We start from the raw sequence: 12,308 nt of genomic DNA on the forward strand, positions 1-12,308 counted from the left end.
TAAAATGCATTTGCATAGGTAGATGAATAGGGATGGTTTAGAGGGATATGGGCCAAGTGCTAGCAAATAGGACGAGATTAATTTAGGATATCTTGTCGACATGAACAAGTTGAACCAAAAGATCTGTGCTGCACATCTCTATGGTTCTATGACTTGATAACTATGAGGAGAGAAATAAATGGGGATATTTTGCTTTGAGCTGAGAAGGCTGGGGAGATGGGGATTCTCTATTGAGGTGTACAAAGTTCTGAGCAGCATGAATAGGGTAGATAGGGCGAAATGTTTCCTTTAATTAGCTGGGTCAATATCCAGGCAGTACGGACTTAAGCTTAGGAGCAGAAGGTTTAACAGAGATTAGGAGATATTTTGGTTAACCAAGAGGATTGTAGGTATCTTGAACTCAGTGTCTAAAAGAGTGGGAGAGGGAGGAACCCTCATGATATTTAAGATCGATTTTAGATGAACACTCTGCCAGGGGTAAAGTGCTGGGAAATAGAATTACAATAGAGGGATATTTGATGACCACTGCAAACACAATGGGTTTAAGAGGCTCATTCCATGTTGTAAAACTCTCTGATTCTACATACCACCGCACCCTTGAGGAGCATAAATTTCAACTCATGATTTATATCTCAATCTATTCTGCAGTCGGTTTCAGTCTGTTCTTTCATAACTTAGTCTGTTCTGCAGTTGTTCAGGGTCTTTTTCTTCAGAGTCAGATTTTCCAAAGAGTTAAAATTGTTCCGTAAATGCCTACACTTCTGTATGTTCCAGTTTCTGTCCACCAGTAAGCTTGTTGAAACAGGATGTCGCAACAGCGAAATGCAGGAAGAGAAATCTGTAGTACACAGGAACAATACATTATCTGACACTTACATGGTTGAGGACTCACATTTTCTGTTTTGTTTTTATCTTTTGCACTGTGTCTTACTTTGCTCACTCCTTGTCTCTCTGTCAAATGCATTGTCTCATGTACTTTGTGCTGTCTGACTATAATTTTTAATCACCCATATCTCTAGCTGTAACCAAATCTACCTCAAATTATTGTCCCCTCTCTTCTCCACTGTTTGGCATCATTTTCCTTTACGTTGCTATCAATTTTCATCTGCAAACTCAGAATGACACACCCTCCCCTCTTTCAACTCCTCAGTCCATGTTGCTGTTCACATTTGAGCCATAGGCAGACCAAATGGAGGACACATTTCCTGTGTAAACGTAGTGGCTGTGGCAGTTTGAGACTCTGTATTCATGCCGTGTGCTGTTTTCGCTCAGTGAACCTCAAAGCTTCCTGTGACTGCAGATTCCTGCAGATCTGAGAACACTGCTGGTCCCTCTTCTCCACCCACACAATAAAAGTAGGTCAGCTCTATCACATTATCAACCTACCGACATTCTGTTAAATCAAAAATAACAGCTCTGTGCTTTACCCTAGATATTGTTTGCATATTTTATACAAAGTCCACTCTAAGAGGAACGGTAGTTGTGGTGAGAAAGCGACAATTAATCAGCATTACACTCCTTTAAGATTGTGACCATTTATCTCTGTAGATTAAAAAGATTTTTAGCATTTCTGCACAGTGTATTGGGAACAAATCCAACTTTCTTTTCGTCCTTTCTTCCATTTTCTACTTGACCTCTGAAGGATCTAACTCCTTTAGGGATACAGGTATCTACATACAGGTAGCTGATGTCCTGGTATCTTGATCAAGTCAGTCTTTGTTTAGGCACAAGTCTTGCAAGTGAATGCTGGCAGACCATTTAATACTAAAAAAAACAATGCAGGCGAGTGTTAGATTGACATACTGGCATCTTCCAGCAAATAACTGTGAATGAGACACAAGAGTCTTCATTGAATTTTCTTCTCTTCATTATCCTAGGAGTGAAAAAAGAAGGCCAATAGTAACTTCCTCACGACTGAGCCAATGAAGATCAACTAACTCAAAGTAGTTCAGATCTCGAAACCTATTATGATCTGGTTGCTTTTTCTGTGACTTGGAATCATACTACAGATAGTGAACTCACTGCAACCTTAACCAACTTTTAGTTTAGTCAAAATTTGATTAAAAATTGTGTCCACTGAATCTGGAGTCACTTTTAATTGGCATTTATATAGCACCTTTCATAAACGAGATCCTCCCATAGTGCACAATAGTAACAAAAGTACTTTAGAAGAATTGTCACTGGCAATGTAGGATGAGGCAGCCAATTTTCACACAGCGCAGAGCTACAACAGTGACATGATAATGACCTGATCATGTGTGGTTTTCATGCTCTTTTACAGAATAGAATATGCAATCCTTTGTGTCCATTCAAGATGTCAAGTGGGCCTTTGATTTAATGCCTGATCTCAGATTATGTCATAGAGTCATAGAGACGAATAGCATGGAAATAGACCCTTTGGTCCAACCTGTCCATGCCGACCAGATATCCCAACCCAATCTAGTCCCACCTGCCAGCACTCGGCCCATATCCCTCCAAACCCTTCCTATTCATATACCCATCTAAATGCCTCTTAAATGTTGCAATTGTACCAGCCTCCACCACTTCCTCTGGCAGCTCATTCCATATCCGTACCACCGTCTGTGTGAAAACGTTGCCCCCTAGGTCTCTTTTATATCTTTCCCCTCTCACCCTACACCTATGCCCTCTAGTTCTGGACTCCCCGACCCCAGGGAAAAGACTTTGCCTATTTACCTGTAGTTTCTGGTTACACTGTATTTAAGATCAGTTGTAGCACGGGGCCTGGTACATGTGTTAATGCCTTCAAAACAGGAGAATGAAAGCAGGAAAATATCCATCAAACCTTTCGACTGGATTCGACACCTATCATTCTCCAATGCATTTTACCTGCACACAGAGGGTATAACAATTCTTAAAGATTAGTTATTAAACTTGCGTTGCTTTATTAAAGTGGATGAAGCCGATGTGTACTGTGGAGGCATCATGCCACACAGGACTTTTTTTTATCGAATGAGATAATGTTCAGGTTGTACCCACTGAGACTATTTAATTGTCTTGTCTCCCTGCCTTCTGCTGATTGGTGGAGGCATGTTGCTAGGGGAACATTTATGCTTTAGCACAGCACTTTCCGGAACAAATGGATGCAGTAAAAACACTTTTATTTCATTGAGGCAAATTGAAACTCAAGTGAGAAACCAGAGATCAGGTCACCATCCAAACTAAACTAAAACAAAAACAGTGGAGGACATAAATCAAAAATTGGAGATTAAGTGATGCTGAATTCAGGTTTTCAAAGCCTGTAAATTATCAAGAGATGGGATAACTTTAGACATTGAGGCAGGCTGCACTTTTTATAAGTTGAGTAATAAGAGGCTGGGAGTTGGAGACAAAATTTTAAAATGGTGAAGGTACAGAAAAAAGGAAAAGCTCATGCAAGCTTAAATACTCAGAACTTCAGTAGAATTAGCAGTAGGTTTATTGTCACATGTACTGAAGTACAGGGTTCTATGAGTATAGCAAAATGTGAACAAAGTCACCATTTCTGGCGCCATCTTAGGTACAAGGATAACTAAGTACAAAATCTTAGGAATGGATTAGAAAAATGAAAGCAATAAAGTTAAAAGATCAGCATTACAGTCCTTATAAAGCTATGTACAAAGATACCCAGGCACAAGAATCTTCTGAGGAGAAAGTGAGGACTACAGATGCTGAAGATCAGAATCAAGAGTGCGGTGCTGGAAAAGCACAGCCGGTCAGGCAGCATCCGAGGAGCAGGAGAATCAACCTGATGAAAGGCTTATGCCCGAAATGTTGACTCTCCTGCTCCTTGATGCTGCTTGACCTGCTGTGCTTTTCCAGCGCTACTCTTTCTTTCGAGAAAAATCTCAAGTATAGTGTATGGTATGGATCTCTGGTCAAGAATAAAAACTATTTTGTTCAAAGTATTACCTTGTGATTTGAACATGTTAACAAATATAGCAATAGTACATTTTATTCATTTTCCAAACCGCTCTACTATCTTTTGAAATATTATCTTGTTTGACTCTTATTCGTTGGACTGATGTTGTACTCTGTTCTTCTTCCAGCCCAATGCCTGTCAATATATTTGGACGACCTGTTGGGTGTCATGCCTGGATATTGCTTGCCATCTTTCATCTAGCCATGGATTTCTCTTCTTGTGAATCAAAGATTCAGGGTCAGGGACTCAGCCAGAATTCAGAGGTGCTCCATCCATCACCACGTCACAGACTTGCGACTGACCCTCTCTGGGAGTACAAAGATGCCCACGTTGGGAGAATTACAAAATCCTGGTGGCTTCGAAGGATTTGGCCTGAAATCCATTCTGGAAAACAAGTATCAAATAAGCCAAGAGGAGTTCACAAACTCAAGTCAGACACAGGCACCCTGTGTACCAACTGTCAGTCCAAACAGTCTCTGTCTTACAAATTGGACCCTTCGGTCTCCACGGAGACTAGGGATTCGGTAAAATTGACCTCTTTGAAAAGGTCAAGAAGGCAGAGTCACCACTTTCCATTTGAGAATTTTGAAAAACCCAAATGCACTTCTTATGACAGTGAAGGAACAGCGACTGTGATACCATGCGCCATAGAATGGGGCCCCACTAAAGAGGAGCTGACAGAGTTCAGCATGTTTTCAACTCCAACAGGTCTCTCCACCACCACGTTGACCCTGGTGCCCTCCACAAGAATGACAACTGCCAGAACTACCACCACCACCACCACAGCCAGCACGACATCCACCACTATGCAAACCACCACAGCCACACTCAGGAGCCCGAAGATGGTAGTGCCTGAGCCACGTACAACAGAACCCAACCTAAGCTGGGAGATAAGCAACACAGCCAGGCCATCCCGCATTGGAGATACAGGAGGTACTCAACCAATAGAATTCTGAATCAATTACTTTAGAGTTAATAATGCAATTTGAAGGGAGGGTCAATGTTAATTTGTTTATGTGAGAAGCTCATTGATCCTGAAAATGTTACTCTTTCAAGGGACTATTTAATAATTAGACTTATTCGCTGTACTTTTCCTGAGTTAAATGGGTCTGGTCATAGGACTGACTTACTTTGACATTTGCCAGGGACATAGGATGAACTTAAAGTATCTTGGAAGATTGCCTGCCAATCATTGCCATTTAAAGCCCCACTGATAATAATGAATCTGTTTAATATTTGTTCAGAGATCATTTGCAAGCCCTCCTTTAAATGGTTGTTGTACTCAGATTCCATTATCATCACTGAACCTGAAAAGGAACAATGTAATTTACCAGCTTTTTTCAAAGTGTCATGTTGGCCAAATTATCTTCTGTATGATTCTAACCCAGCTGCCACAGGAAATAGGTGAGAAATTGACACACCCAATAATGACAGCGACACAGGAGATTGCAGTAACGCCAGGGGCATCCAACAAGGCCATGATCAGGGATTCCCTACCTATCTGAGTGGCAGGGTCTCATGTAACTAGCCTGCTGTAATCGCCTGCCCTGTAGGCAGACCGACTAACAGTGAGTCAGCAGATGGAAACACCGATTGGGGAACAGAGACCGTTTCCACTGACCAGCCCTGCATCATTGATGGAAGATCTGAGCTGCCATCTCGTGGGCTGAGAAGAAGAGAGTCAAGAAAACAGGGCTGGCTGCAGTCAGGCATCAGAAAGTGATGCGGTCTCTATTCAGCCTGGAGTAGGCCAGAGGCCTCTTTGATGAGCTTAGTGGGAACTCCTGCTCTTCCTGGCACACAAGGAGTGGGAAAGGAATTGACCAGGCTTTGACCTCCTCTCTCAGATTTGCTGCCAAACAACTGATAACTCATGTCTCTGCTCACCTTCTGTTAAATGTAAATCACAGCGATGGGATGCTGAATGTTAATGAGCTGTCTGTCTGCTTTTGCAGGAATTGGACGGTTCGCTGTGATTTTGTTGAATTTTAAACGGGTGAGACTGAGGTGAATAAATCCAATCCTGATAATTGAACTGGTCCCTTTTCTGCTCATCACTGCTTAAAGCAGTCAATGTCGATCAGTTAGCTCCTACATTTGAAGTTTTTCTTTTAATGAGGTCAGTGGTATGGTGCAGGGATGGATTTTTGTCATAGATACTAACCATCAGGAGACTCTCGCTGATGCATGTGGGCTGAAGTGCTCCACAACAACGTAGCAGTTTCTGGAAGGCAGGAAACTGACTGACGCTTGGGGTATAGCTTTTCAGGTATCGACAGAAAGCATACAGAGCCTGGTCTGCCCATTCATGGGCTGTACGCTTCATGGGCATTCAGTCATGAGTGGCAGTATCAATAAGGGGTACAGAATCAACAGGCATTAACTTATAAGGCACAGCCTCCATGGGCAATATTTCTTGAGGTATAGGTTCAGTGGGCAGCCAATGCCAATCCTATCAAGGATCACATACTCCTGTTTCTCCTGGTTCCTGTAAAATTCAATCAAAACATTTTAGACCTTTTCTGGAGCAGCAATTAATGAGCCCTTTAAGGGGCACTCTTCACCACCTGATACAAACTGGCAGAGGGTGGGCTACAAACTGTGCGCCTAATTGTTTTTGAAAATTGCAAACAACATCCAACCAATGAGCAGGACTCAATTAAAATTAGGGAGATTTGCTAGAGCTGTTCGAGAGGATTTAAACCAGTAAAGTGGAGAGGGGGGAAACCCAGGGAGATAGTGATGAAAGAGATCAAACTGAGACTGGTACAGTTAAGAATAGAAGCGAGTCAAACAGTCAGGGCCAAAACAAGGTAGGACTGATCAATTGAACTGCATTTATTTCAATGCAAGGGGCCTAACAGAGAAGGCAGATGAACTCAGAGCATGGGTAGGAACATTGGACTGGGGTATCATAGCAATTACAGATACATGGCTCAGAGAAGGACAAGATTGGTAGCTTAATATTCCAGGATACAAATGCCAAAGGCAGGACAGAAAGGGAGGCAAGAGAAGAGAGAGAGTGGCGTTTTTGATAAGGGATAGAATTACAGCTGTGCTGAGGGAGGAAATTCCTGGGAATACATCCAGGGAAGTTATTTGGGTGAAACTGAGAAATAAGAAAAGGATTGTGTTATTGGGTTTGTTATGTTATAGACCGAAAAGTCAGAGGGAAATTGAGAAACAAATTTGTAAGTAGATCTCAGTTATCTGTAAGAAAAATAGGGTGGTTATGGTAGGGGATTTTAACTTTCCAAACATAGACTGGGACTGCCATAGTGTTAAGGGTTTAGATAAGTGTGTACAAGAAAATTTCCTGATTCAGTATGTGGATGTACCGACCAGAGAAGATGGAAAACCTGACCTACCCTTGGGAAATAAGGCAGGGCCGGTGACTGAGGTGTCAGTGGGGGTACAGTTTGGGGCCAGCGACCATAATTCTATTTGTTTCAAAATAGTGATGGAAAAGGATAGACCAGATCTAAAAGTTGAAGTTCTAAATTGGAGAAAGGCCAATTTTGACTGTATTAGGCAAGAACTTTTGAAAGCTGATTGGGGGCAGATGTTCACAGGTAAAGGGACAGCTGGAAAATGGGAAGCCTTCAGAAATGAGATAATGAGAATCCAGAGAAAGTATATTCCTGTCAGGGTGAAAGGAAAGGCTGGTAGGTATAGGGAATGCTGGATGACTAAAGAAATTGAGAGTTTGATTAAGAAAAAGAAGGAAGCATATATAAGGTTTAGACAGGATAGATCGAGTGAATCCTTAGAGTAAAGAGTAAGTAGGAGTATACTTAAGAGGGAAATCAGGAGGGCAAAAAGGGGACATGAGATAGCTTTGGCAAATACCTCTCCGATCAGGTATTCCTGATGAAGGGCTTTTGCCTGAAACGTCAATTTTACTGCTCCTTGGATGCTGCCTGAACTGCTGTGCTTTTCCAGCACCACTCTAATCTAGAAATAGAATTAAGGAGAATCCAAAGAGTTTTTACAAATACATTAAGGAAAAAAGGGTAACTAGGGAGAGAATAGGGCCCCTCAAAGATCAGCAAGGAGGCCCTTGTGTGGAGCTGCAGGAGATGGGGGAGATACTAAATGAGGATTTGCATCAGTATTTACTATGGAAGATAAAGAATGTAGGGAAATAGATGGTGACATCTTGCAAAATGTCCATAATACAGAGGAAGAAGTGCTGAATGTCATGAAATGCATAAAAGTGGATAAATCCCCAGGACCTGATCAGGTGTACCCTAGAACTCTATGGGAAGCTAGGGAAATGAATGCTGGGCCCCTTGCTGAGATATTTGTATCATCGATAGTCACAGGTGAGGTGCCAGAAGACTGGAGGCTGGCTAACGCGGTGCCACTGTTTAAGAAAGGTGGTAGGGAAAAGCCAGGGAACAATAGACCAGTGAGCCTGACGTCGGTGGTGGGCAAGTTGTTGGAGAGAATCCTGAGGGACAGGATGTATATGTATTTGGAAAGGCAAGGACTGATTAGGGATAGTCAACACGGCTTTGTGTGTGGGAAATCATGTCTCTCAAACTTGATTGAGTTTTTTGGAAGAAGTAACAAAGAGGATTGATGAGGGCAGAGCTATAGATGTGAGGCAATCAACAAGGTTTCCCCATGGGAGACTGGTGAGCAAGTTTATATCTCACGAAATACAGGGAGAACTAGCCATTTGGATACAGAACTGACTCAAAGGGAGAAGACAGAGTCTGGTGGTGGAGGGTTGTTTTTCAGACTGGAGGCCTGAGACCAGTGGAGTGCCACAAGGATGGGTACTGGGACCACTACTTTTCATCATTTTGTATAAATGATTTGGATCTGAGCATAAGAGGTATAGTTAGTAAGCTTGCAGGTGACACCAAAATTGGAGGTGTAGTGAACAGCGAAGACGGCTACGTCAGATTACAACAGGATCTGGGCCAGATGGGCCAATGGGCTAAGAAGTGGCAAATGGAGTTTAATTTAGATAAATGCAAGGTGCTGCATTTTGGGAAAGCAAATCTTAGCAGGACTTGTACACTTAATGGTAAGATCCTAGGGAGTGTTGCTGAACAAAGAGACCTTGGAGTGCAGGTTCATAGCTCCTTGAAAGTGGAGTCGCAGGTAGATAGGATAGTGAAGAAGGTGTTTGGTATGCTTTCCTTTATTGCTCAGAGCATTGAGTACAGGAGCTGGGAGGTCATGTTGTGGCTGTACAGGACATTGGTAAGGCCACTGTTGGAATATTGCGTGCAATTCTGGTCTCCTTCCTATTGGAAAGATGTTGTGAAGCTTGCAAGGGTTCAGAAAAGATTTACAAGGATGTTGCCAGGATTGGAGGATTTGAACTATAGGGAGAGGTTGAACAGGCTGGGGCTGTTTTCCCTGGAGCATCAGAGGCTGAGGGGTGACCATATAGATGTTTACAAAATCATGAGGGGCATGGACAGGATAAATAGACAAAGTCTTTTCCTTGGGGTGGGGGAGTCCAGAACTAGAGGGCATAGATTTAGGGTGAGAGGGGAAAGACATAAAAAAGACCTAAGGGGCAAGTTTTTCACAGAGGGTGGTACGTGTATGGAATGAGCTGCCAGAGGAAGTGGTGGAGGCTGGTACAATTGCAACATTTAAGAGACATTTGGATGGGTAGATGAATAGGAACGGTTTGGAGGGATATGGGCCGGGTGCTGGCAGGTGGGACTAGATTGGGTTGGGATATCTGGTCGGTATGGACAAGTTGGACTGAAGGGTTTGTTTCCGTGCTATATATCTCTCTGACTCTGATTCTATGAGGTCAGCAGCCTTCAGCCTGCAAAAGGCATGTGTTTCATTTGGCCATTTACATACCATTTCATGATCATAATCTCAGGAACCAAAATGCATACATCTCCATTGAATGCCCCATTTTCCAGGCAAGCCAAGATTTCTAACAAGGCATTCAGATTAGGTAAAATACTGATTGTGTCCACCTATGTGGAGAGCAAACTTTGTGGGCGGCACAGCACCAGAGACTCTGGTTCAACTCCCGCCTCAGGCGACTGACTGTGTGGAGTTTGCACATTCTCCCTGTATCTGTGTGGGTTTCCTCCGGGTGCTCCGGTTTCCTCCCACGGTCCAAAGATGTGCAGGTTAGGTGAATTGTCCATGCTAAATTGTCCGTAGTGTTAGGTATAGGGGTAAATGTAGGGGTATGGGTGGGTTGCGCTTCGGCGGGTCGGTGTGGACTTGTTGGGCGGAAGGGCCTGTTTCCACATTGTAAAGTAGTCTAATCTAATCTAAAGTAATCTAATCAAAATGTAATGATATTTGGGTGATCTATGGTAGACCTCATAAGGACCTGACCTAATTTTGTTAGTTTCATAGACTCATACAGCATTTGGACCCAATTTCCAACTAATCCATTCTGATCATAATCCCAAAGTAAACTAGTTCCACCTGCCTGCGCAAGATCCATTTCCCTCCAGGGAGAAAGTGTGGACTGCAGATGCTGGAGATCAGAGTCGAGAGTGTGATGCTGGAAAAGCACAGCAGGTCAGGCAGCATCCAAGGAACAGGAGAATCAATGTTTCGGGCATAAGCCCTTCATCAGGAATGAGGCTTGTCGGCCAGGGGCTGAGAGATAAATGAGAAGGGGTGAGACTGGGGGGAAGGTAGATGGGAATGCGATAAGTAGATGAAGGTGGGGGAGAAGGTGATAGGTCAGGGTGGAGCAGATAGGAGGAGAGGAGAGTGGAGAGGAGGGATCAGAGAGGAGGGTGGAGCAGATAGATGGGAAAGGTGATGGACAGGTCAAGAGGGTGGTGCCGTGTTGGAGGCTTGGGACTGGGATAATGTGGGGGGGAGGAGAAATGAGGAAACTGTTGAAATCCACATTGATCCCATGCGATTGCAGGTTCCCAAGACAGAAGATGAGACATTCTTCCTCCAGATGGTTGAGTAGTAAGGGTTTGGCGATGGAAGATGCCCAGGACCTGCATGTCCTTGGTGGAGTGGGAGGGGGAGTTGAATGTTCAGCCATCGGGTGGTGGGGTTAGTTCTCCGAAATGTTCTCTGAAGCAATTCACAACGAGGCATCCTGTCTCCCCATTGTAGAGGAGACAGCATTGGGTGCAACGGAAACAGTAGGTGACATTGGTGCAGGTACAGGCAAATTTCTGTCATATGTGGAAGGATCCTTTGGGGCCTTGGACAGAGAATAGGGGGGATGTGTGGGTCCAAATTTGGCATTTCCTGCAGTGGCAGAGGAAGGTGCCAGGAGTGGGGTGTGGGCTGGTGGGTGGCATGGATCTCACGAGGGTATTGCAGAAGGAATGGTCTTTTCAGAATGTTGATGGGGTAGGGAGGAAAATACATCTATCGTGGTGGGGTCCATTTGTAGGTAGCGGGAGTGGGGGAGGATGATGCGATGTATGCGGAGGTTGGTGGGTGGAAGGTGAGGACCAGGGAAGTTCTGTGTTGTTGCATTGAGAGGAGTGGGGTTCAAGGGAAGAGGTGCGGGAAGTGGAGGAGATGCACTGGAGCACATTGTTGACCATGTGGGAAGGGAAATTGCGATCTTGGAAGAAGGAGGCCATCTGGGATTTTCTAAGGTGTAATTCGTCATCCTGGGAACAGATACGGCAGAGGCAGAGGAATTTGGAATGGCGTTTTTACAGGAGAGTCTTTATTATTCTCCCAGACCTCCCCCTCACTGCGGAAGAACGTTTAGTCCTCAGCAAAGGCCTCACCTTCACCCCTCTATGCTCGCGGATTAATGAGTTCGACATGGGTCGCAACCTTGAACATTTCTTGTACCACCTCCACCTTTGGGCCCACGTTTTCAATCAAGACTCCCAGCCACCCATTGATTTCACCAGTTTCCTCATTTCCTGTCCCAAGCCTCCAACACGGTACCCCCCTCTTGACCTGTCCATCACCTTTCCAATCCATCCGCTCGACTCTCCTCTCTGATCAATCACCTTCTCCCTCACTTTCATCTACCTATTGCATTCCCAGCTACCCTCCGGGCCCACCCCCCCTCCCTTTTATCTCTTGGACCCCGGCCCACAAGCCTCATTCCTGATGAAGGGTTTATGCCTGAAATGTTGATTCTCCTGCTCCTCGGATGCTGCCTGACCTGCTGTGCTTTTCCAGCATCACACTCTCGATCCATCTCCTTCCAAACATTTTTTGTTCATAAAATCCCTTAGTGTGGAAGCAGACCATTCAGCCAATCGAGGCCACTGACCCTCCCAAAGAGCATCCCACCCAGACACACCTCCCTACCCTATCCCCATAATCCTGCATTTCCCATGGCTAATACATAGCCTACACATGCCTGGACACTATTGGCAATTTCCCAAGGCCAGTTCACCTGATCTGCACATCTTTGGTCTGCATGAGAAAACCGAAGCACCCA

At 44.2% G+C, this 12,308-nt stretch overlaps 1 protein-coding gene across 3 annotated transcripts in view; it reads left to right on the plus strand.

Moving 5' to 3' along the window:
* Nucleotides 1-12,308, plus strand: part of ajap1 (adherens junctions associated protein 1) — a 316,781-nt gene that overhangs the window by 88,274 nt on the left and 216,199 nt on the right. For all 3 annotated transcript variants that reach the window (XR_015753488.1, XR_015753487.1, XM_087980585.1), the window contains exon 2: nt 4,047-4,852. Coding sequence is in view for 1 of the 3 variants with exons in the window: in XM_087980585.1 (XP_087836711.1) it covers nt 4,047-4,852 (806 nt within the window). In the remaining 2 variants the exon portion in view is untranslated. The remainder of the gene's footprint in view (nt 1-4,046; nt 4,853-12,308) is intronic.

This window comes from Chiloscyllium plagiosum, unplaced genomic scaffold, assembly GCF_037043375.1.
Source record: "Chiloscyllium plagiosum isolate Xiang-an unplaced genomic scaffold, Cpla_swu_hap1 HiC_scaffold_37, whole genome shotgun sequence".
Lineage (NCBI taxonomy): Eukaryota > Metazoa > Chordata > Chondrichthyes > Orectolobiformes > Hemiscylliidae > Chiloscyllium > Chiloscyllium plagiosum.